This window comes from Zerene cesonia, chromosome 26 (assembly GCF_012273895.1).
Source record: "Zerene cesonia ecotype Mississippi chromosome 26, Zerene_cesonia_1.1, whole genome shotgun sequence".
Taxonomy (NCBI): Eukaryota; Metazoa; Arthropoda; class Insecta; order Lepidoptera; family Pieridae; genus Zerene; species Zerene cesonia.
The window spans coordinates 2,827,189-2,852,575 of NC_052127.1; the positions used below are offsets into that span (position 1 = coordinate 2,827,189).

At 32.5% G+C, this 25,387-nt stretch overlaps 3 protein-coding genes across 4 annotated transcripts; 2 read left to right on the top strand and 1 right to left on the bottom strand.

Moving 5' to 3' along the window:
• Positions 1-68: 68 nt before the first annotated feature.
• LOC119836928 (probable enoyl-CoA hydratase) lies at positions 69-2,983 on the bottom strand. The gene is made up of 6 exons (XM_038362399.1): positions 2,751-2,983; positions 2,388-2,620; positions 1,730-1,880; positions 1,471-1,620; positions 656-853; positions 69-358 (listed from the first exon to the last, which is right to left on the bottom strand). Exons 1-6 carry the CDS (start codon positions 2,884-2,886, stop codon positions 234-236), a joined length of 993 nt encoding a protein of 330 aa, XP_038218327.1. The 5' UTR covers positions 2,887-2,983; the 3' UTR covers positions 69-233.
• A 466-nt stretch (positions 2,984-3,449) lies between these two features.
• On the top strand, positions 3,450-5,827 carry LOC119836999 (derlin-1). Its single transcript, XM_038362477.1, has 5 exons — positions 3,450-3,825; positions 3,994-4,197; positions 4,777-4,925; positions 5,048-5,158; positions 5,406-5,827. Exons 1-5 carry the CDS (start codon positions 3,673-3,675, stop codon positions 5,539-5,541), a joined length of 753 nt encoding a protein of 250 aa, XP_038218405.1. The 5' UTR covers positions 3,450-3,672; the 3' UTR covers positions 5,542-5,827.
• Positions 5,828-9,919: 4,092 nt separating this feature from the next.
• On the top strand, positions 9,920-24,697 carry LOC119836949 (retinaldehyde-binding protein 1-like). 2 transcript variants are annotated; one of them, XM_038362423.1, is made up of 6 exons: positions 9,920-10,082; positions 21,470-21,732; positions 21,934-22,155; positions 22,451-22,644; positions 23,236-23,352; positions 23,689-24,697. In XM_038362423.1, exons 2-6 carry the CDS (start codon positions 21,477-21,479, stop codon positions 23,929-23,931), a joined length of 1,032 nt encoding a protein of 343 aa, XP_038218351.1. In that variant the 5' UTR covers positions 9,920-10,082; positions 21,470-21,476; the 3' UTR covers positions 23,932-24,697. The 2 variants fall into 2 exon arrangements, with proteins under 2 accessions (XP_038218351.1, XP_038218352.1); XM_038362424.1 differs by lacking the exon at positions 9,920-10,082 and adding an exon at positions 18,689-18,785.
• Positions 24,698-25,387: the final 690 nt, after the last annotated feature.

The window sequence follows — 25,387 nt, forward strand, 5'->3', positions numbered from 1 at the left end:
TTATACGGCAAAACATTGCGATAAATTACGAAAGTTATAACGCTAATCAATTAATTCAAACACAGACATAAAACGAAATTAAATACTTTATTCGATAATACACCATAGTGAAGTTAGCTACCACTGTATACACAACCAACAAAACCGCTTCCAACTGTGACCAACTTCAGGGCATTTCGCGACTAGTTAATATGCAACTTATAATTACGCTGAATATATATATAGAAAATAGATTAGGACTTCTTGTCCTTAGGATCCTTTTCGACAGTAACTGTGATCTCTTCCAAAGTTTCTTCAAGCTCCCAGTCTTTTAGTGGCATATCTGTTAGTCTGTAGAATTTGCCGTGTTTGCCAATACCTAAGAATAATTAAAATTTATTTAATTGATGTCTTTGGACTTTATATTACATTAAAATTGACACAGTCATCCTCAGCTTTTTTAGCGAGGAATATGAAAACAATATCTGAAAGTGCATAAAATAATAAACTAACAGAATGAATATTGAAAATTCTTTAAAGTCACTGTCACCTGCACTATACAACCTTCAACATTCTGTATAAGCTTAAATCATTACATTACATTTAAGAAAATAACACCTATATAATCAAAGCTATCCACTTAAAAGTTTAAATATTAGAACACCCATAAACTTACCTCCTTGGAACTTCTTAACACCCTGGTTCAGATCCTCAATGGCGGAGCCAAGCAAACTGCTCATGATGGCTTCATCTCGCATGCTCTCTTCACTGTTGGGGTTCAGTTGAGAATTAACAGCCGCTAATTTGTCCATGATTAGTGCATTTTGTGGGAATTTCGTTAACGATTTGGCAAGTTTGATTGATTCTCCTAAAGCTGGAAAATAATGGTTATAACAATACATTTTCCGTTTCCATCATGAATTACAAAATCTTTGTACATTTGCATATACATATTGAGAAATGAAACTATTTTTGTTAAATATTACTTACGTGAAAATAGTAATAATGCACTTTTTAGAAAATAAACGCAAGATTTGTTCTTCTACTAATAAATATATATTAATATGTTAGACATGCTTCTTCGCACGCGTTTTCGGAGTGGTTTAATAGGTGTTATTACACATGTAGACCTTCCTCTTGAATCACTCATTTTTAAGATCTAAGCATAGCATATACAGAAACAGATGCCGGAAAGAGAATGACTTTGTTTCAACAATGATTACATTTTATAACTACATTTCACACATAAAATACTTGGCCATATTATAAATTACGAAATTGTTTTTAGTGTGGAGAAAATATTACATATTATAGGAATGAAATACTTTGGAATGCAGCCAATATATGGTATGATTTTTTGGCTGGAGATAAATAGGTCATGAAAATGAGATGCTAAGAGTTAAACATCTCATTACCATGGGAATTTCGTAAGACAACGCATGCGAAGCCCTGTTTGCAGAACTAGCTGTTCCTATTCTTCGTATCACTTACCAGTGCCAGTTGCAGTGAGTTTACAGGCTAGGCCCATGGTATTAGCATCAATCCCAGATATAGGCCGGCCAGTTATCAGCAAGTCCAGAGCACGGGAGAGACCTATGAGAGATGTGAGACGCCTACCACCGAAAAGGCTTTGTGGTGCACCTATAATAATGTTCAAAATCAAAATTGTAATAATACAATCAAATTATTAACACATAAAAAATTTTCAAATGTTTATTTATGACTTGAAATACAATAAAAATTTACTTACCAAACCTCCTTCCAAGACAACCTAAGATCGCAGTTTCTTCCACTATCCTCAAATCGCAAGCTAAAGCCAATTCAAAGCCTTCAGCCACTGCATAACCCTGAACTGCTGCTATGGTTGGCTTATCACAGAGTGGCCGGCGGAGGAGTCTTGCCTATAAAATTATGTATATTTGCTTTAAAATTTACTTCACAATGAATTTATTGTCAAGGAAAACCTATAAATTTATGATTATCAAGACATTTGAGATATTGGTGTTCTTCTTATTCATAATTTTATTTGTTGGATTATCTAATGAGCATTTAAAATGACATTATATCTCTGTTGCTTTCTTAATGAACAAATTTAAAAAAAATATCCCCTACAATGCTACAAATTTTATCACTTTAAAAATTTATACCTACTAAACTAATATTATGAAAGTGAGTTTGTAAAGATGTGTGTGTGTGTTTGTTACTCTTTCACTCAAAAATACTAAGTGAATTGCAATGAAATTTGGTACATAGATAGCTGGACAACTGGAATAACATATAGGTAACTTTTTATCCCATTACATATTCTATTTACATATTCTTACGGGACTTATGCAGGTGAAAATGTTGGGCGCAGCCAGTAGATTATAAACAGATAAATATCAAATGTAGCTCTTAACAATACTTACAGCAGCATCAGTGAGAACACTGTAACCCTTCGCCCCAATCTCGTCTAGATCAAAGCCAGAGCAAAAACTACCTCCTTCTCCATTAAACACCAGAACTTTCGACTCTGGATCCTTCTCGAAAGCATCAAGGGCTGCCGCCATCTCTCTAAGCGTAGCTTCATCAAGACTGTTACGTGTTGGCTGCCTATCTATATTCAGGGTTGTTATACCGCCATACTTTTCCACGACAATATCTGCAAAGTAAAGTGAATTAACTGCTATTAGCGGCTTTCCAGAATGTTTACTAATAATAAAAAATGAAAGCAAGTACATGGGTATAGAAAAAGGATAATACATTCATAAATAAATATTTTGAATACATACTTTTTCTTACTTCTGAAGACGTTTTCAATTCGTCCTTTTGAGCATCACTCGAAGATGAAAAAAGACGTGTAGAAGCTACTAATTGCTGCAAGTTCAAATTAGAATACGGCGTTAACCGTTTAATTAGAGCTCTCATTGTGACAATGGTTAAATTTACAGTATTCTTTTATCACTTGCGTTTCTTATTTGGCAAAAAAATTTAAAATAGGTTATGACTGTGTTATGACATTTGACAGACCAAGAATAGTTTTTTTTTGTGACAGAAGATATTAAGCTACAGATAAATACGATAATAAGAGACGGAGATATTCAAGATTAGGCAGTAGGCTAGGTATTGCTAGTATAGTAGTATTATGCTATCTGTGGTATAGGCATATGTGAAGCAAGAAAATATAAAAAAATGTCACATATGATAAAATGTTTCCCAAACTTCCTGTTCAATTGAGTTTATTTAACAATATGTAAACGTTTAATCATCATAGGGTTTAAAAAAAATAGATTTAAATAAAAATCATCTAACTAAATTACAATTTTTCCTGACTCTCCAGGATGAAGCCATCAACAAAGAGAAGAAGAAGAGATTACTGTTTTAGCGAATTATTGCATACCAAGGGAGTAACTTACCTACCTATCATAGAACCCGTTTGGTCTCCTTAAAAATGTCAAAAACTTAACTGTAAACATTGACCACACATTATGTCACTGTCATAATTTCTGTCATGTCATTGTATTTTTTGTGTATTTGCTTCTGTGCTGTGTTTAACAAATTCCTATAGGACACGTGTACTCTGGAATATTTATTTGATATTTCGCCATTTAATGTTTTTGTTGCAAGTTATCTTATATTCCTTGAACCGGTGACTTAACAATAGCTGTTGACGGAGTAGTCTTGCTCAATCTAGTTCAGTGGTGTACGGCTAAAATGTCTGAATTTAAAGACTGGTACAATAGTGTTCCCCTTTTTACTCGCTATTGGTTAACATGTACCATAGCGCTAAGTTTAATTGGGAGATTTGGTATATTTAATTATTATTATTTCGTATTGGACTATTATCCCTTCATTCACCAGTTGCAGGTAACGAGACAATTTTAAACTTTATTAAAACACCAAATGTGTTGATTACAGAACCATTATCTTTGTATATATTTGATAAAGAAATAATATTTTTGTATAATAACAATCAACTATACCATTATCTTATAACTTTTAAACAATTCAGTGAGTTCTCCAATTTCATTTTAGTTATGGCGACCAATCACAGCACTCTTCTATTATCCAATCAGTCCAGCAACAGGCTTCCACTTCCTGATAAACTGTTACTTCCTGTACAATTATTCACAACGTCTGGAGATGGGCATGTTCGCTGGAAAACCAGCCGATTACTTCTACATGCTGTTGTTTAATTGGCTATGCTGTGTACTCATTGGTCTACTTGTTGGGCTTCCTGTAAGTAAAAATTAAACCTGAACATTTCACCTTTAAGATGTATTAAATACTGTGAAACATACTTATATGTGCATGTGTATGCCTCACTCAAACAAGGGCATTAAGAAGCATGATGAAAACAATGATAGTGTGAGGTCAACAACCATTCCAGTTTATTATCTTGGACGTCTGTAAATAAGGCATTGTAATTGACATAAAAAAATATGTTAACTTATTGCAACATTCAAATTATGATATTTAGACTGATGGGCTTTAACTGGACTTTTATTTTTATTTCACTTAAATTTTAACCCAATTTTGCTTCATAACATGCAATTTTACTAATATAAAATAAGATTTGAAATAAGGTATAAAACAATCAGATATTTTAGTATAGTAGCTTTAGCAACTATATTTTCTAGGTACTTTGATAAATAGTATCATATTTCTTTAATTTTTCAGTTTTATAGCATTCAAATGCTTTTTTAATAGATAATTCTCTTCTATTCTTTAAAAGACTCTCTTCAAAATTTCATCCAAATCTGACCAGCCTTTATTGTGTAACATTAAAAAGATTAATATTATTTTATCTTTTCACAGATATTAATGGACCCCATGGTCTTATCAGTGCTGTATGTGTGGTGTCAGTTGAACAAGGATGTTATAGTTTCATTCTGGTTTGGTACCAGATTTAAGGCTATGTACTTGCCGTGGGTCCTGCTGGTGTTCAATCTAGTTATTAGTGGAGGGTGAGCTGATAATTTTTTCTCTTTTTTTTTCATTCATTAATTATTTAACCATTTGTTTTAATAACATAGTATTGCACACAATTTCATTTTTAATAATGGTAGTAAAAAACATTTTTTTCCAGTGGGGCTATGGAGTTAATTGGTATTCTGATTGGCCATTTATCTTTCTTTCTGCTCTTCAAATACCCACAAGAGTTTGGCGGCCCCTCACTTCTTTCACCACCAGCTTTCTTGTAAGTATGAAGGAAGTTTTCAATCTTTGTTTCCTCGAAATGCAACTAATTTATTAAATGAAACATTGCCACTTTTGTTAATTGCGATATAACACCATAATGAGTATAGAATACATTCAGTATTTTTCAGATATTTCCTTATGCTGATTGTTTTACTCTTATGTTTTAACGATCCTCTTTTATTGCTATTATTGTAACAGTTGAATATAATTCGATTATTTATTTCGATATTTTACTTTGATTTCAGAAAACAAATATTCCCAGACACGAGGTATGTAGGTGGTTTCGGTACTGCGCCTCAAAGCAGAGCCCCTACAAGACCAGCGACCGGTACATTTGGTGGTCACAACTGGGGCCGAGGACAGACCCTTGGGGGGAACTGAAGATATATGCTCTTGAAAACTTTGATTGATGACTTGAAAACGTGTGAAGGCGAATAGACTTTTGGAGTGATTTGAGAGTGTCATTCGGTTTTTGTTCCATTAAAACGAATTTTGGTTAACAAATTTCTATTTTTAAAAGTGTGACCGTGTCAAAGGCTCTAAGAAAGTCATTGTTTGGTATTGGATGTTTGTAATCAATTTATTTAGTTCTTCAATAGATTAATTAACATATTGTAAATATGCAACTTTAACACTATCTAGGAGTAAATATTACTTCTATATAAAACTAACTGTCTTATTTACAAACAATCTATAATCTGCCAATAATTATTAACCATCAACAAATTGGAATTTAATATTAATTAATTTTTACAATATATTCATTGGTTCTTGATAATGAGCTTATCATAATGAAATGAAAAATACTTTTGTCGTTTATACACAAATTTTATTACGCAACACACAAATGAGTTTTTTGCTCTGTGCTCAGATCAGAGAACAAGCGGGCGTCATCTCCAAATTCAAACGGAAACACCATACCACGCCAGACTACTTTAAAAAACGCCATCTTGTGTTAACAAACCTTATATAAATTTTTCGCAGAAACAAACAAAAGACAAAATGGAATATCCTCCCACAGATTTGTTTATATCATATAAGTCATTGATAAATTTGTAGGTTGTTTCATTTGTGACAACACGATAAAAATATTACTGCAATATTTTTTTTAATGAATCCTACTAATCCTACTAATATTATAAATGCGAAAGTTGTAAGGATGTGTGTGTGTGTTTGTTGCTCTTTCACGCAAAAACTACTGAACCGGTTGCAATGAAATTTGGTACGTTGATAGCTGGACAACTGGAATAACATATAAGTAACTTTTTATCCCGATATTCCTACGGGATACGGACTTACGCGGGTGAAACCGCGGGACGCAGCTAGTATTATATAAATTTAGGCGTTTGGGCGATTAAAAATAATACATACCCTACCCATTAGTGAATTTTGGTACAAAAAAAGTTTTAACCTATCAGTTAATATTAACGGCAAATACTTTTTAGAATATTTAAATGATTGGAATTGTGAATTAATCTATACAGTACATAAAAATTGGTGTTAGAAATAAGAATTAGGTATTGTTTAAAAAAAATGTTAGCTTTTGATTTTATTGCTTTTGAGTTTAAAATTGTTGCTTTATAATTTAATTGGTAATTAATTTTGCTTCTGTTTCGGTTTTATTTTTATTATTATATTTACGCAGCGTTAACATTAAAAGTTTGCGTTAAGTATTTGTTAATAAGTTGTTCATGAAATAAAGATTTACCCATATATTTTACTTCTATATCTTTTTATTCGTTAACATAACACTTCTCGTAACCTCAGAATATTTTTAAGTATTCACGCCATGAGATAAGTGAACCAAGTTAGTTACAGGGGAGTAAAAAGGGTTGACTTGATTATTGTGTGATATTCATATGAAAATTTGTTTATTTAACATGTCATAGTTTCATGTGGGGGATACTTGAAAAGAGTAGAAAACATAGATAACATAATACCTCGTCTTATACGACAGAATTTTATTACCTGTTCCTTCAATTGTTTTGATATATCGTATTTGATTTGATATACAGCTGCCTCTGCCCACTAATAGATAAGTATATAACCAGAGGCGCAGCTACCGCCGAATCAGCCGTATCAAAGATACGGGGTCCCCAGGGTAAGAAGGTGCCCTTGCGTGTACATCATAAAAAAGTGCCATGCTTTCTAGAAAATTGGGCGACTATGGACATCTTAAAAAAAGGCCGACAAACGTGCTTAGAAATATTTCACGTGCGTTATCCTATCCTATCCTACTGCTATTATAAATGCGAGAGTTTGTAAGGATGTGTGTGTTTGTAACTTTTTCACGTAAAAAATACTGAACCGATTGCAATGAAATTTGGTAGGTAGACAGCTGCACAACTGGAAAAACATATAGGCAACTTTCTATCCCGATATTCCTACGGGATACGGACTTACGCGGGTGAAACCGCGGGGCGCAGCTCGTTAAAGTATAAATACGGGGCTACCTTAATACACGTTATGCCACTGGTACCGGCGTTGTATAGACATGAGTATTAAATTAGATCGTTTGTATTCAGTGTTCATTACATAGAAGCAACGCAAAGAAGCATCTGACTAACGTGTTATAAAGAGCGTGTATCCGTCATTACACTTAGCATTTGTTTAAGGGGACTATAGGAGTTGAAATCGTGTTATATGCGTGTTATGTCTTAAGTATGATCCACAGTAAAAACCTAGAAGTATGCATGCATATGTTATCTAAGTAAATACGAGCTGATATAAGCTGAAATAAGCTGATTTTATAATGTTACAAAATAAATTTTTGTACTGGTATTTTTTCCTAAACGGATACACTGATCTTAATATTATTTTTTATGCAACCCCGGGTGGATTTGATTTCTACTAAGAACCCTTTTGGCGCAATCTTTTAGTACGGTTGTTACGTTTTGGTACTTCAAAATTGGACACACAACAAAATGTTTGATTATAGAGACATAATATATATATGGCTTATCAAAGAAATGACTAATTAAAGTACACTTACGATATGCTCTATGAATATTATAATTACTTGTATTGTGTTGTGGTAGGTCCCTACTCACCGTGTATAAAGTAAAGGTACTTTAAATTGATATTGTTTAATATCGTACTAGGAAAGTATTATGTTGTCTGTGGTATCGCTAAAACAACAAAGGCCATCTGTTTCTCAGTTATACAATCTCATCTTATACATTAGAGTAGCTACTAGCTAGAAAGTGTGTGTAAATGAAAATACATTCATATAAAAAACATGTTTCTGGAATCATTTCGAAATGTAGGCAGCACTGGTCACGAAAAAAGTCGCCACAAACCTTTCATTATAATATAGATGAGGCATACGTGTGGATGATAATGTTTTAAACCTTGAGAGATTCAACTGAAATCGGTTACAAGGTCCGCGAATTGAGCTGTTGTGGCTGTGGTCTGACTGCGTTGCATCGAGCTTCTCCATGGTGTTGTCATTATTTCATAATAAATTTTATTGTGTTCTGTTGGCGCAAGCAATTAAATCTGTTAATAAGAGACAATTATTTAGAAACTTCATGATTATTTGTGTTAAAAATAATCGTTTTTATAATCCGTCTATGTTAGGAGATCAAGAAATATAAGTAACAGCACATTCATTTTGCTATGTTTAGGTAGATAAAAATATAACTACTGTTTTTAGTGAATTATACAAGGATAACACCACTTGGGATACGATGGGCACTTCCATTCCCTAATTTATTTGTACTTGTGAAATTCTCGTGTCAGCAATTTTTGTTTCCGTACTCCTCCTAAACAATTGAACCGATTATCATAAAATTATTATATTTGTGTGCATATCGGGTAGGTCTGAGAAACAGCCAACATCTATTTTTCACATGAATGATAAGTGTAAAGCAGATCAAAGTTTGCCGGGACGACTAGCAAATTATAATTATATAGAAAAAGTCATCTATTTTGTAAATATTTCCTTTAGTAATGATATTATCGATCGAAAGTAAGTTCACAGGCCGACTAGCAGTTGGTCGATTTTCGAGTAGGTGTGACCACACGTTTTCTAATGCCTGGAAGGAGCAAAAAATATCTTTATTGATGCACTACATACACCTTAAGATAAACTACTAGTTTTAGAAGTGAATAACGTTTATTTAATTTTCGAAGATAGGTAAAGGCCTTGGAAATAATTTTTTCTCTGCATTACCTTCGCCAATATATGTGTGTGTATGGCACAATTTCCATTCTGCTGTGAAGCATGCTTAATTGCGATGTATTTTATGTATGTACATATTATAATAAATAACCGCGTAAATGCAAAAGAACGTAATTAATACTGATGTATTCTCTAACATTGTTATGATATAATTGGTAGGTATTGATATTTCGGAAGTGTTAAACCAATAAGTGGCTTAAAAAAGAAAGCATTAGCTGTTTACATTCTAATATATTATATTAAACGCAAGATGAAATCCAAACTTTTACTTATGTTCCCTGAAGGCAATTTGTTTCTTCCTTGTTACCCACTTGTAACATTGAAATTAGAAAACGAAATACCTTACTTAACGAACGTACAATTTTATTGAGGTCAAAGAAAGTTTGAAAAACGGACGCGGTGAGATGACCAATGAATGGGAACCGGTCGTACGTCATAATAGCGCGCCAGACTATTTTTCAAAATTAGAACACTTTGTATTAGCTCAAATAGCTTTTTTTTTCAATGTTTTTTTTTTAATGTAGAAAGTGCGGCACAAGTCATGCAATAGGAGTCGTAAGATCAAGCGGGTTCGTTACCATAGTGAATAGTCAGTGTTGATTCGACACTCGAAGCGGTGGTACCATCGCTTTGATTTTTTTTTTAATAATTCGTGTTAAGTTTTGTGCTCTGTAAACTTTTGGAGTTGTTGCCAAAGTGAGATCTTGGGATTCGCAACACACGCAAGAAGAAACATTTGGTAAGTTTTATCTCTATTTTAGTTTTCCCTAATATTTTTAGCTTATGCCTATTCAGTATATATATAGGTATCTAATATATTAAAAATTCTAACATTTATAGAGGTTTATGCATCGAACTTAGTTGTTAAAAAACAACTTATTCTCACTTGTTTTCGCTGATAAAAAATATTTATTATAACGGTATTTATTATAGTTATTGTATTTTAATCATATGTATCTACATCTACAATCTACAACATAATGCCCCGCATGCGTCTATTTACATAATGTATAAGTATCTACATTTTAAATAATTAAACCCAACTCTCTAATATAAATTTCTGAAAAAACTGATTCAAAATTCTGATTTGAATCGCAATATTAAATGACAGTTTGTTTTTTGTAAGTTCTCAGGTATTTTTAAATAAAACAATACAATAAAAGGGCTGGTGTCGGAGGTACTATACTCGTCATAGAGTACTATTTTTTCTTTTTTTTATAAATCTGCAGTATTGTAAGCAGTTCCTCAAGAAAGAAATAATATGGGTATTTTTTATTTATACAGGATATCATGTTTTTCTGCCAACTTCAAAAAAGGAGGAGGATCTCATTTCGATAGTAATGTGTTTATGTTACCTCAGAACTTTCAAATGGGTGAACTGCTTTAGAAATCGATCTTCGTTTAACTTATGACCTGGGAGGTTACCGTGACGTTTTTAAGTAATACTAACTCCAGTGTAGGACAAAGACAGAGCGATATAGGCCATCTAGCGCCATCCTTTTTCAACACAGGAATTGGTAATGCATTAAGACGTTACAGTAGAAGAAAATGTAATCAGAACACTGTCATTTAACCTAGGTAATTGTATCAAAAAATTATTAATATCTATTTAAGTAGTAGCACAGATTACTAAAAAGTTACTACGTGTAGTCTCATTTAGTGGGTACTTAACAATGCATTTTATAAATAGTAGTTAAATACCTATAAATTAGCAAATTATGGGAATGTATTCAAGATGACTACTTACTCTGCGTACTTATACCAATAGGAATTTATTAAGGAATTATAAAAAGGAAATGCATCATGCGATCATTGTAATTGCAAACCTTTTTTATTAAACTTTTGTAAAAGTTGATAACCTTGTCCCTTAGTGACCATGGGGAGTTCGTAAACGCAATATTTGAGATTTCTCTTTCGTTTTGCCACTGCGTAGATTGATTATGCAAATATATTTTTGTTTTGTTTACACAATAGATGATTGCTAGATAGAAAATTTATACAGTCTATAAGGTTCATTTTTGCAGTAAATTTTTCCTTTGAATAACTAACTTCGAATGAAAGAAGTATTTCTTATTTATTTATTTACTTACTTTTAATAGATTTGAGAGAGATCGAATGCAATAAAAGCTCGAGTACAGCCACAGGGTTAAGCAATTATCCATTTAACATTTATTTTTAATAATTTTCTTACTGTTTTGTTGATAAATTTATCAAATTGAAGGCTAAATGAATTCACTAATTTGTAATAAGTAAGATATATAGATAGTATAGATGTTATTTACATTTCCCAATTGAATTGAGTTTAAATCATACGATTTTATACGGAACTTGTGTAAAGAGAAACCGGCTTTATAAATAGGTCGGCAAGTTATCAAGAGACATGCGTTTTAAAGCTCTCTTGGGAAGTACCTAACTACTTTTCCATATAAAGGACACAGAGAACATAATACATAAAAAATGTTTAAATAAAATACCAACGCTTCAAGAACAAATATTAATTTGTAGAACTATTTGTCTATGGTTATTTGTCTATTGTTTTAGCGTTGTGGTCATTGCATAATAGTGTTTAAATAGTTGATAGTAACTTGTACTAGCTGTAACTCGCGGCGTCACTCGCTTGGTACACTGACAAAAAGTAGCCTATGTGCTTATTTAGACTACATAATTTAGACTAAAATCTTTCCCTGTATCAAGTTTTTTGCGTGGAAGAGTAAAAAACATCCACAAATGTGTGGATTTATTCATCCATCCATCCTTACAACTTGTCGCGTTTATATGTAATATAAGAATAGCATATCTACTCACACAAATAAATTTATTGCTCTGTTGTTTTTTTCGAAAACGATTTTTTATTGTGTTAACATTGAATTTAACCTACATTGATTATACTCCCCTATATTAATTGTACTTTAATTTTTTTTATTTAAACAATGGCTGGTAAACCATAAAATATAAAATAAAACAGGTAGGGTTTTTTTGAGTGAAGGACAATTATTTTTTATTTTGATTTAATATTTATTTGTCGTTTACCACAATCTTTTATTTAAAATTTATCTAACTCTATTCTGGTTCAATACCAATGAAGTCGCAAGATCTCAGAAGCTTTAGCATTTTAAATTACCAACATTATGGAGAAGGTAGTTTTCACATGCGGTCAAAATCTAGGTTGCGTTACAATTTTGTCGTTGAAAGTGAAATCTGAGTCATCCAAGCCGAATACGCTTTCGTTTTTATGGGCGATGCATAATCTAAAACAGGGGAATATTCTAAAATTAATAACCTAGTAATCTTAAGTTCTTCTTGTAAAGATTTCCTATGAGAAACATTGAATTTTGTCTAGTTTTCTCATACGTATCTAGCTAGGTTTTCGGCTTCACCCGCATAGTCAAATGCAAATATAATTCGTGTGGTTTGCACCGCTTTAGTTCGCGTGGGTTTTCCGGGATGAAATTCTATGATTTTCCTAGCTTTATCGGATCTCAAACTATCCTTGTATCAAAGTGCATTTAGATCAGAGTGTCTTAGGAGTTACTGTTTTTTACAATAGACTATCTTTAGGTGAATTTTTGGTCTTTACATAGTTCATAATTGACCCAAAACACCCACGCCTGTTCTGAGGTATGTGCAAATATAGGTATATAAATCAAAATTTGAATTGATGTTTGCCAATTGTATGACATACCGTATTATGTTATCTGTGGACATACTAAAGGCATTTATCATCACTTACAGTCTACAGATGACTTAATAATAAGCAGGTACTTAATGTATTCATTAACACGTTTCAAGGTAAAGTTAGCAAGTTAGTAAGCAGTGGTGGCTCAGTGGTGAGAACCTCGGACTTCAAAATCGATAAGTCGAGGTTCGAGACCGGGGCGAGCGTGCAGGAAATAAATTGATTTTTCAATTTATCTGCACATGTGAATTACATCACCACTGCTTAAAACGGTGAAGGTAAACATCGTGAGGAAACCGGCATGTCTAAGAATCAAAAGTTCGACGACATGTGACATCTGCCAACCCGCACTTGGCCAGCGTGGTGGATTATGGCCTAAACCCTCATAGGAGGCCTGTGTCCCAGCAGTGGGAACATATATGGGCTGATGATGATGAAGGTAAAGTTATAAAAACTGTAGGTACTAAGGCTAATGGAAAAGGAATTATTGTAAATTAGCTGCACCCCGCGGTTTCACCCGCGTACGTCCGTATCCCGTAGGAATATTGGCCTATATGTTATTTCAGTTGTCCAGCTGTCTACGTATGAAATTTCATTGCAATCGATTCAGTAGTTTTTGCGTGAAAGAGCAACAAACACACACACATCCTTATAAACTTTCACATTTATAATATTAGTAGGATTTATTTCTGCTTTATTTCTATCTACAATAGTTAAGGGCGGGGCGCAGCTTATAATATAATCATAGAAATGGTTCTCCAATATAACTTACGTACCCATAGTAATAAATTTTAAGCGTGCTTAAACCAATATCTACTAAACAAATACAACATTATAAAATATCTGGCTGATATGCAAATATTGTTTTAGTTTATTTATTCCTCAGTACATATGAGGAATTTGGATGTTTACTTTTCTATTGAAGTTCAAAGTTAGATCACGGAACACAACCTGTTCGCCATTATTTCAAACTTTATTTGAATTCGTATATGATCCTATTTTATTGAACTATATTTTAAAGTGATTAAAGATCGTGTAGACATGTATTATGGATTGTAAGTATTCGATTTATATTCAACTTACAGTCTGGCTTTGTTTGTGCATCCTACTGTCATACTAATATTATAAACGCGAAAGTTTGTAAGGATGTGTGTGTGTGTTTGTTGCTCTTTCACGCAAAAACTACTGAACCGATTGCAGTGAATTACGTTACGTAGACAGCTGGACAACTGGAATAACATATAGGCAAATATTTATCCCGATATTTCTACAGGATACGAACTTACGCAGGTGAAACCGCGGGGCGCAGCTAGTAGTGCATATTGCTACTAATTGAAGCTCTCAGGGATCACGAAAATCTCGATTAAATAATAATAAAAAAATCTTCCTGAGATTAAGGTGCACAAACAAAAGAAAAAACGAACAATCAACAGCTCTATATTACTTCTATAGAACTTGAGACGCGGTTTTAGGAATCAATTTAGAAACCTTTATGACCTCACACATTATAATATAGCATGTATACTGTGTTAGTATAATTGTCTATAGATGACCTCTTTTATTTTAAGCTAGCTGTTCACCCCGGCTTCGCACGTGGTTTTTATAATCGGTCCAAGAATTTTTATAACACGCAAGAATTTTTATAATCGGTCCAGAGGTTTTTACCTGAAAACATTACAAACATACAAAGATAAAAAGTTTCCTTTTTATAATATTAGTGTAGATTGATGGCATGTAAATAAATTTTGAAAGTTAATAAAGATATACCACAGATAAAATAACACTAGTGGATGTACCAAGCTCATAAGTAATTACTATATAATATGTCTTCTGTATCATATGCGAATAAAAATAATAAATAGCTTCTATTATAGTCTTTAAAATTAAACTTTATTTTACATGAGTAATGCTACGAATTGAAAGCCTTAAGTCGCTCTCAATAACACTGTAATGCGAGTTCTAAATAAATTTTCTACAAAGAACTTTCTAGAAGGCACTGAGAAACAATACTAAGAAATGTACCCATCACTTGGGACTTATTCGCAATAACTGGTCTCCCTGCATATGTTGCAACTTCGGTACCAGCTATTTGACACAGATTCTGTTCTTATACGTACTAGAGAAGTATTAAAATACTAGATCTCTATTCTCTCATATAAGAAAATGCTCTCATATTCTATGGACGATATTTGGATAGTTTTTCGATCTTCGCCGTCGTTGTCTAAAACTTAACAAATCTATATTAATATTAGAAGAGTTTGTTTGCTTGTTTGAACGCACTAATCTCAGGAACTACTGGTCCGATTTGGAAAATTCTTTCAGTGTTAGATAGCCCATTTATTGAGGAAGGCTATAGGCTATGTATGTACCACGTGTGAAGCCGGGGCGGACCGCTAGTTAATATATAAACCATACTCTTGAACCACTCTAGATCTTTTTAAAAAACCGCATAAAAACCGTAGTTTCAAAGTTCTAACCATACATAGGTACAGACAGACAGCGGGAAGCGACTTTGTTTTATACCATGCAGTGATAGAACGGTACAGAGTTTTATGATCCGTAGCTCATGTTACATGAAACCGTGCTTTGTTAATTATTGAACTTATTGAAAATATGAAAATAGGTCATAATATATCCAATTTGATAAATACGCTAAGATTTTTTAATGTTCCTTTTAGTTTAAGGCGCCGATATCATGAGAACGACAAAAATGTTTTGGTATAGATAAAAAAATACACTTCCTGATGACTGAAGGATTGGGATGTAGAATGTTACTAAACTTCCCTCTTGTTGAAGTTAGGTTCTATAATACGTCTCTGTCGAAATTTTTGCTTTTGAATAATGACTTAAACCGCTGGTTAAACATAGCCATGCTTTACTATTAATGTAATATCCATTGAATTTAAAATCTCGCGTATAGGGCATATCATGTGTCAAATATGAAAGGACAGGAAAAAAGTTCGTACATAAATAATAATCTCAACATGTTTGATACAGGCCAGTCCAGATAATAAATAAATAAAAATAAAAATCGTTTATTTAGCAAAAATACATAGATTCAACACGTATCAAACACGACGATCGACTCCACTAGGAATAAACCTGTGAATAAAAATAGCCAGTACGAAAAGTATTCTCTAAATTCCTAATGCAATTCCGTGTGTACAAAAGTAATTAAAAGAAGTAAAAGGCTTGTATTATAACTACAGGCATTTGCCTGTACATTTGTATAGCTATACATTTGTATAGTAGTTTGTAGCTATCTATAACAATATCGTGAACACAATTCGCGAAGAAATGCATCAGCATGATTCACTTGATCTCATTCCGCTCTGCTGGCTAGTACTTTCTCTGCACTTATCTTAAGATTTATCTCGGAACAAAAGTCACTTGTTTGTTAATGTCATGGCTTGGATGCGGAAGTGTTGTTCTTATTCTGATTAATATATCTATAACATGAGCTAAGCCCCTTTGTTTATGCTATCCTCTCCTTCTAATAAATATGGGTATATCTTCTATATAAATAAATCGATATTTTTTTTGGAAACCGTAAAACTCGATAACACCTCGACCAGTTCGAAGAAAGGTAGGTTCATATGGAGATAAAAAATGTATCACGGGTGAAGGTGGACCGCTAGTACCTAACAAATATAACTCTTTGGTACAGTCTCGTGTTTCAAAGTCTAGCTTTATAGTTTACCAGCTGCGCCCCGCGATTTCACCCGCGTAGGTCGGGTAGGAATATTGGGATAAAAAGTTGTTTATATGTTATTCCAGTTGTCCAGCTGTCTATGTACCAAATTTCATTGCAATCGGCTCTGTAGTCTTCGCGTGAAAGAGCAACAAACACACACACATCCTTACAAACTTTCGCGTTTATAATGTTAGTAGGATAAGTAGGATAGTAGGATAGTCCGAGTAAGGAATTCTTATAAAGGTAAACCATACAATGCAATTTAAGAAATAGCAATATTGCAAGTCCAGCTTTCCGATCTTATACCAAGGTTTGAGACCATAAACAACATCAATAGATTTAACTGTTCCAACGCCACGAAGACACAATAAAGTACGGACTTTACATGACAAATAAATCTTCTAACTCTATATAAAATATATTAGTGTAGTTTCCTGGTACCATTAAGTGCACATTGTATTTATTGTAATTGAACCTGTATACGGACCTTAATGGATAACCGGACAAAAGGACAGCTTTAATAGTTACAAATCGATTTCAATGCTAATTGCAAAGTGCGTAATTTGTTTTTGCGATGTCCACATTTTCCTCTTTCACTTTATTTGGAAATCTCATTCGATGACTAATGAGATATCCGTAAATATGATTAATTTAACATTTTTTGGATTAATTAACAAGATAGATGTATAAAAAAACAAGTTAGTAAATTGTTATAAGAGTATGTATTATGGATAACTAGCTGCACCCCGCGGTTTCACCGCCGTAAGTCCATATCCCGTAGGAATATCGGGATAAAAAGTTGCCTATATGTAATTCCAGTTTTCCAGCTGTCTACGTACCAAATTTCATCGCAATCGGTTCAGTAGTTGTTGCGTGAAAGAGCAGCAAATACACACATCCTTAGAAACTTTCGCATTTATAATGTTAGTAGGATTAGAGGGATAAGACTTAGTACTAGTTGTAGAATTACAGAATTGTTATCCAGGCCAACCGAGAAAGTAGAACAGGAATAATTAACATTATCTTTATTAATTGTTAAAACAAATATAAAACAATCCCACAACATTGTTGAATTATACCCACTACAGTTATTGAAACCCCCGGTTGCAGCTTTTGCAATTTTTTTTTTAATCGAAATCAAGATTGTCAATGATGTTTTGTTGTCGATGCCATTTTGGACCAAATTGGACCACCTTTGGTCACATTTTAAAAATAGTAGTCCGAATGTCAGTTAATTCTTTTTGTATTTCGATATCATTTATAAGCTTAAATCGAATTCATTTTGTGGTAGAACGGAATATACGCTGCCATGTAAGTAACATTTAATTTAATTTTTTAAGGTCTGCATTTCATATCATGACGAAACTTTATTGTTACTTTAATTCAATCGCAAAATAGTCCGTAAATACTTATTGTTAGTCTATATGTGAATAGCATTTCGATGTGTTTGACCTGAAATTGAAGTTCTTTTATTGAATTACAAATATGTATAGGTACTGAGTTGCTAAATATTTATTTATTATTAATGTTGCAGTGTAAGCTTACGTAGTTTATTAGGTATACGCAACAAATTGTAATATTTTTGCGTAACAACTGTTAAAATTATGTCAAGTAGATACTCAATTAAGTGACAAAACCGATTAAATATAGAAACTATATACAGTAAATATATTATGGCTTGAGAAAGATTTTATCGGTAAGATTTGATGTTGTTTATTTATATTTTATGGTAGTCTTTTTTTTATTTTAGACTCCTATAAAAGGAGCATGGTATTTAAGCATGGTAGTTAGATTGAGTTCATATCGCTTCTCGTATGGAATACAGTATGGTATATTCCATATATAACATAAACAACTTTCCTCAGAATTTAATTTCCGAAAAATATTTGTACATTTGTTGTAATCAACCTTTGTCCAAAAATGCATCCAAGTACCCAGTACGGAGAGCATGTCGCAATATTTCGGGAGCTAACGGTGAAAATGGGTGCATCGACCGCCAGTCCAGCTTAACCGTCGTTTATAGTGTGACGTATACTTGAATCCCGAAAATTCGAAAATCAAAATGTGATCCCGTGAGTTATTTGTTATCTGTGGATGATTGTATTGTGTCTTTAAAATTGTTTCTTTATTTTCTCATTTTTTAAATTAATGTATTAAATAGTTGGCTATTTTACTAATTAAAAATTTTGATTATAGTGCTGCTATTATGCTGGCTTATTTATAAAAAGAAATGAAATCTTACCTGATATATATTGTTATGAACTTTTCTATACGTTTTGCATCATGTCTTATTAACTTCAGATACGTTATATATCCCTAAATGCTATTTTGCTGAAAAATGTAAATCTCGTAGGCAGATTTCACTCATTTACCTACATTTACAAATAAGTGAGAATTTTTTTTATCATCATATTTAATAGATTATTCATATTAAACAAACTATTACACTTATTTTGCTATCTAATCGATTGTAACTGGTTGATATAATCAAATAAAATCTTTATATCTTAATGTACTATAAATAATGTGATATAAATATAATTGTTCTAACCTGATTGTAACAATCGAATTAAATAAACTACAATAAACAGTATATGTAAAAATTTAATGTATTTTACTATGATTAATGTGGGTATTTTAAAAAACTAGAGGTACTCTTCATTTAAACAATGGTTTTTACAAATATTTAACTTGAACCATTAAAATAAATAGGTAAATTTGATGTGTTTGTTTCAAGTTTAATCTCTATCACTGTGTAGGAGAGTAGAAATTCCTATATTTCCTAGAACAATGATGATAAAACACGTAAGCGATACGTTTGTTGACTTTCAATGGATTTATTGGTGTTTATATAGTTCTTTGGAATATCAAATAGCGAGGTAAACTCGGCTTGATAGGATGATTGTTAAATTGTAACCAATGTTCTTCGAACAAGAATAATACACATGTAGATAGTAGGTATAAAGATGTGAGATATTTTGTATCATTGTGCGTTTCTTTTAAACCATTTGACATGCACTTCTACTACACAATATCAGTGTGTATTAATTATTATAATATAAAGCATTTGTTTATAAAGACATACTTAATTTATTCCATGTCGAAATAATTTTGGTCTGCTCCGGTAGTAATACTTTTACCACTTTATTATATGCGATGAAAATCGAATCCGACTAAATTGTGTGTGTCGTGTTCTATATTAAAAAATTACTCCAAAATCAACAAATCTAAGCATCTATCATCTGTCATTATTCTCAATAAAAATACTATAAATATGAAAAAGGTACCTTTACGAAAGTAATTACGAAAAACTTTTGTTTTTCATATTTTTTTTACATTTTAACGAACTTTCGTTACATTCAACGATTGATTAAGCCGTTTTACCGTGTCTCCTCGCATTAAATATTATAATATCATGTATTTTGATAAAGGAAATCGTTTATGATATTTATGACCTTCACCGTATCGCGCGTGCACTTTCACTCGCGACTGAACTTTCACATCACACGGTAAAAGTTATAAATTCATACAATGTTGATTCACCTGATTTTCGCCTATACGCCAATAGCCACAGGCGTGTATGGTATTATGTTGCAACATTGAATATCAATTTCGAAATCGTAAAGGGCAAATCTATTTGACGCTTTGGCTCTATAATTGTTTATGTAAGAACGTAGCTAAGTATAAACAAATTATACCTACGACAAAATTTGGCGGGAAACAATTTTTTTTTTAATTGTTTTTATTTTAATTGAATTTGCAGCTTATTGAAAAAATTAAAAACATTTTCGTATCACGGTCATGCACTTTTCACCTTATTTAGTATTCACTAGAAGAGATAGTCTTTAGAGACATTTAACCATTAAAATTTTCTCAATACATCGCCATATTATTGTTTCATATATGTTGAATATTACATTTATCGATTGGAAAAATACTGCTTAATATAGTAGTTTATATACTAATCAGATTTTGAAAACAAATTTATAAATGTTATTAGACTGAATAGAAAACTAATTTTGCCCTCCGGCGCCTTTTGTGGCCTAGTGGGCCATGTATTTTTTGTTTTAAAATATATATTTAATATCGGTTACTTATACTAAGTACTATTTTATATGTTGCAACTTACATAGTGACATAATAGAAACTAAAGCAATCTGGTTATATAAGACACGAGAGGCGGTCAGTAGATTATGGGGGCTTGTAAGTGGGGTAATGGTGAAATATATTAAAGTATATATATGAGACGGATGCGTAATGTAAATATGTTTCCAATATAGATTATGTGAGATTTTCTTTGCATTGCGGCTTACCGAGAAATTAGAATTTTCCGTTTGCACAAATATAATAATGCGATACTTGAAGGTCAGATGTAAATTTCAATGCATTATTTTTTTAATTGTCTAATGATTGATACAAAATAAGCTTAGTAATTAAATATTTGTCTATTTATTTTAAATTCGTATAAGTAATTACTTATAAAATATTTAGCGTAGGAACATTAAATTATTTCGCCGTTGGATATGTAGGTACATGATTCCTGAGTGCATATAGCTCTAGTTATAATATGAACCATCGGTTTTACATCGTTATCGTATAATTATTCCATTAACATCATATTAAATTCAATTTCAATTCTCTACAAATGTATACTGAAATTAACGTTAAGTGTAAATCATTTCATTTCCCGTTAAAATTGGACTTTCAAATTCGAAAAAGAGAAAGAATTATCTATAAAGATAATTTTTTGTTACAGATAAAAAATGGCCACATCAGTGCTTCAACCGGCGGAATGCAGACGCGACCCAAAACATGATATTGCTGATTCGCCCAGACTTACTGAGGATGAACGTCTTGCTATTTTGGAGGCGAAGGAAAGGGAGACGGGAGAATTGCCTCCAGAACTCAGGGAGAGAGCCAGACTAGAAATAAGAGAAGAGCCTGTTTTGCGGGAAGAGGCTCTTGCTCAGATGAGGCATTTTATAGAAAAGCATCCTGCTATTAGGAAATGTAGGACAGGTACGATAGCTGTTGATGTTGTAGATACGAGAATGACTTTATCAGCTTCTTCCCTTTTTAATTCCAGAAAGTTAGATATGTTTTGATTCATGAGTAGGTCTATTCCTTTATACGTTACTTTATACATAAAAATAAAAAAGAATTTGAATATTTTTTTAATACCATCTCATTCCTTCTTGTAAAGCTTTCTTTATGGTTTAGATGCGCCATTCCTGCTCCGTTTTCTGCGCACCAAGAAGTACTCAATCCCACAGGCTTGTGCGATGCTCGAACGCTACCTGACAATTCGCCAAATGTATCCACAATGGTTCCAAAAACTGGATCCGTTAGACCCTAAAATAGCAGCTGTTATCGACGCGGGATACTTAGTGCCATTGCCTAAAAGAGACCCTGAAGGAAGAAGAGTCGTTCTGTCTTGTATGGGTAAGAAAATTATGAATGTTTGTTTTTAATTGATAATATTTTCAAAAATGTCACAGTTATGTCACATCAATGCTAGCAATGGTGGCTCCTCAGTTTTTGCTTAGTTAGTTAGTTGAGCTGAAAAAGTGTATTAAAATATTCTTGTGTATATGTATTTTATTACAGTGTGTTTTTTTTTAACTTATCCTCGGGAATTTGAGCTTGTGGGTTGCCATATAAGCATCCAAAGACTTACCACAGGATCTACTGAAGATATTTTATGTATTGTTTGTTCAGTCTTAGTCTTTCTCTCCAGGCCGTTTCGACCCTCACGCATATGACAGCACAGTAATGGCCCGGGTTCACTCTATGTTGGTCGAATTGCTGTTGGACGAGCCTCGATCGCAGTTGCTTGGTTACATGCACGTGAACGATGAAGCTGGCATGCAGATGCCTCATGTCTCTTTGTGGTCATTGAGTGACGTGAAGATCATGTTAAATTGTATACAGGTAAGGATATTTAACGATAAAAGACCAAGAAGCTTGAGGTTGAGCTTTCTGACTTTGTAGCATATGCCGAAAAAAAAATTTTCATTAAAATGATTACTTTTGAGACCGAGAAATATACGATAACTTTCTCGCTTCGTTAACAATCCCTACTAATATTATAAATGCGAAAGTAACTCTGTCTGTCTGTCTGTCTGTTACGCTTTCACGCCTAAACCACTGAACCGATTTTGATAAAATTTGGTATGAAGATATAATTGAACTTGGGAAAAGACATAGGATACTTTTTATCGTAAAAAAAGGGTAGAAAGGGTTGAAAGAGGGGATGAAAGTTTGTATGAAAGTTCGTTATTGTCAAACCGATTTTGATGAAACTTGGTATGAGGATGGAGCTAAACGTGGGAAATAACAAACCATACTTTTTAATGCCAAGAAAATACTCCTTACCATGTCACGCGATGTAAGCGAATTCTACGCGGGCGAAGCCGCGGGCGAAAAGCTAGTGTCATATAAAACTAATTTCGGCAGTAAAATTATATTTGTATATTATATATATTCTGTTTCATTGCAGCACTAATGGTTTTTTTTTTTCAGAACTCCACACCTATGCGCCACAAGCGCACCCACTTTGTCAACATACCACACTATGGAGTTAAGTTCTTCGAGTTTGCCGTTTCGCTATTAAGCGACAAATTAAAGGACCGTGTTATGGTAATTAATTCAAATATATTGCGTATATATACGTTGTAATTAGCGTATTTTAATACAATTTACGAATCATTTGTCATATAGCATTATTTAGGCTCTGTTCAAATTGCGCGCGGTTTTATCAAGCCCATAGACAAAACAATTTTGTATTTTTGTACACAAAAAGTTGTGATTACTCCAAACATTTTTAAGTACAGTATGTTTATCATTATGGTTAAATTTCATATGGCTTTTAATGCGATAATGTATGATCGTATGAAATATGCATTCTGTTTACTTCACTAGGGTTGGCAACAAAAATTTGAGATAGCCAAATAAATTTATTATTTTTATTTTCAGTTCCACAGAACAGCAGAAGACCTTACCAAACACGTCGATGCATCGATACTGCCTAAAGAATACGGTGGGACGGTTCCATTAAAAGAAATGATTGAAGAAATAAAACGAAAACTTCTCAAGCACAGGGAGGACTTACTCGCACTGGACGATATGAATATAGATTTGCAAGCATTAGGCAAAAATGACTTGACTCAAAATATTCATTCAACCGCTGGTTCATTCAGAAAACTCGAGCTAGATTAAGATTAGGTATAGATTAGCAGATACGTGATCTGTTGAATTTAGTTTAAAAGTAGATTTACGAAGAAATTTTTAAGATGCATTAAAACAATTACTGTGAAATCTTTGTAAGATACATATTATACGAAGAATGCAAAAGTACGCTATCAAATTCAAAGTAAAATAAATATTTTTCTTACCAGGTGATCTTATTTAAGTAAAATCATAACGTTTCATTTATATAGTTTGTTGACAAAATATTTTATGTAATAACCTTGCCAAATTAGATAGAAATTGAAATGATAGAAACTTATTTCATTGTATCATATAATTAAGGCGTAAATAGTACTTTGAAATTCATGAGCAGCATGAGCTCTTTAAAGCTATTACATATATTTTTTTTCACTAACAGATCTCATTGTTTTCAAAATAATGTTGCAAGTCTATAAATTCAATACGAAAGAAAAAATGTCTTCACTTAAATGTGTAACCTCCATATTATTCCAGTATGAAATTCATTTTCTCTATCATTATAAGAACATAATAATAATAAAGTAGAATATGATTTGATTATTTTTAGTAACTAATGGGGGTAGTGGCAGCCGTCGGTGGAGTCACGTTACCGTTAACTGGTTACGGAATGTTTCTATGTGGATAACAACGTCTCAGCATGTTTATCATTAGAGCGCTCTTTCTGCTTAATGCTTTATGGATTTAACAGTGTTGTATAATAGTTTTGTAATTGTAGACATAGGTTTGGCATAACATAAAGTAAAATTTCTATAGTATCTACTGAGTTTTTTTATTACCTATTTCCCGACTGAACAGTTCGTATTATAAACCTACATTATTCCTAATATATACATACATATTATAATATTCACATTAGTTAATATGATGTGATTATGAGCTATTTCTAACCCTGGCGGTGCGCTGAAGTCACCAATAAACTATGATTTTAAAATTACTTACATCCGTTACAAATAAAAATAATTATTTGGAATAAGTTTATAAAACAGTATGCAGGTTTCTTATTAATTACTATTTATTTAATTGTTCTGACTATACGTACGTGTTAATACGTAGAAAAGTATGTCAAGTGCAATGTTTAGTACATTCCCAAATGTTTTGTTCTATTATTGAATATTGGATTATCGCTTAAGTTTTACTTATTTTATCAATACAATGTTAAATATAGTTATTTAAATTTGGTGATAACCCTGTGACAACCTTCATCAGTAGATGATCATAGACAATATTCTGTCCATAATCCACGTGTGATACTGCCAGAAAAGAAGTATTAAATATCTACTATATAAAAATAAGCCGGGTTTTCCTTCCTGACGCTATAACTCCAGAACGCACCAACCGATTTCCACGGTTTTGCATTCGTTGGAAAGGTCTTGGGCGTCGTGAGGTTTATAGCAAAGAAAATTCCGGAAAAATTTCAACAGAAAAGCGGGAAAAACGAAGCCATCTG

Excerpts from the sequence above, each read along its gene's own strand:
- LOC119836949 (XM_038362423.1), top strand. The coding sequence starts at position 21,477 with ATGGCCACATCAGTGCTTCAACCGGCGGAATGCAGACGCGACCCAAAA. Across the intron at positions 21,733-21,933 it reads TATTAGGAAATGTAGGACAG|ATGCGCCATTCCTGCTCCGT; the intron begins GTACGATAGCTG and ends TTTATGGTTTAG. Across the intron at positions 22,156-22,450 it reads AGTCGTTCTGTCTTGTATGG|GCCGTTTCGACCCTCACGCA; the intron begins GTAAGAAAATTA and ends CTTTCTCTCCAG.
- LOC119836928 (XM_038362399.1), bottom strand. The coding sequence starts at position 2,886 with ATGAGAGCTCTAATTAAACGGTTAACGCCGTATTCTAATTTGAACTTG. Across the intron at positions 2,621-2,750 it reads GTCTTCAGAAGTAAGAAAAA|ATATTGTCGTGGAAAAGTAT; the intron begins GTATGTATTCAA and ends TTTACTTTGCAG. Across the intron at positions 1,881-2,387 it reads GTGTTCTCACTGATGCTGCT|GCAAGACTCCTCCGCCGGCC; the intron begins GTAAGTATTGTT and ends ATAATTTTATAG.
- LOC119836999 (XM_038362477.1), top strand. The coding sequence starts at position 3,673 with ATGTCTGAATTTAAAGACTGGTACAATAGTGTTCCCCTTTTTACTCGC. Across the intron at positions 3,826-3,993 it reads CCTTCATTCACCAGTTGCAG|TTATGGCGACCAATCACAGC; the intron begins GTAACGAGACAA and ends ATTTCATTTTAG. Across the intron at positions 5,159-5,405 it reads CTTTCACCACCAGCTTTCTT|AAAACAAATATTCCCAGACA; the intron begins GTAAGTATGAAG and ends CTTTGATTTCAG.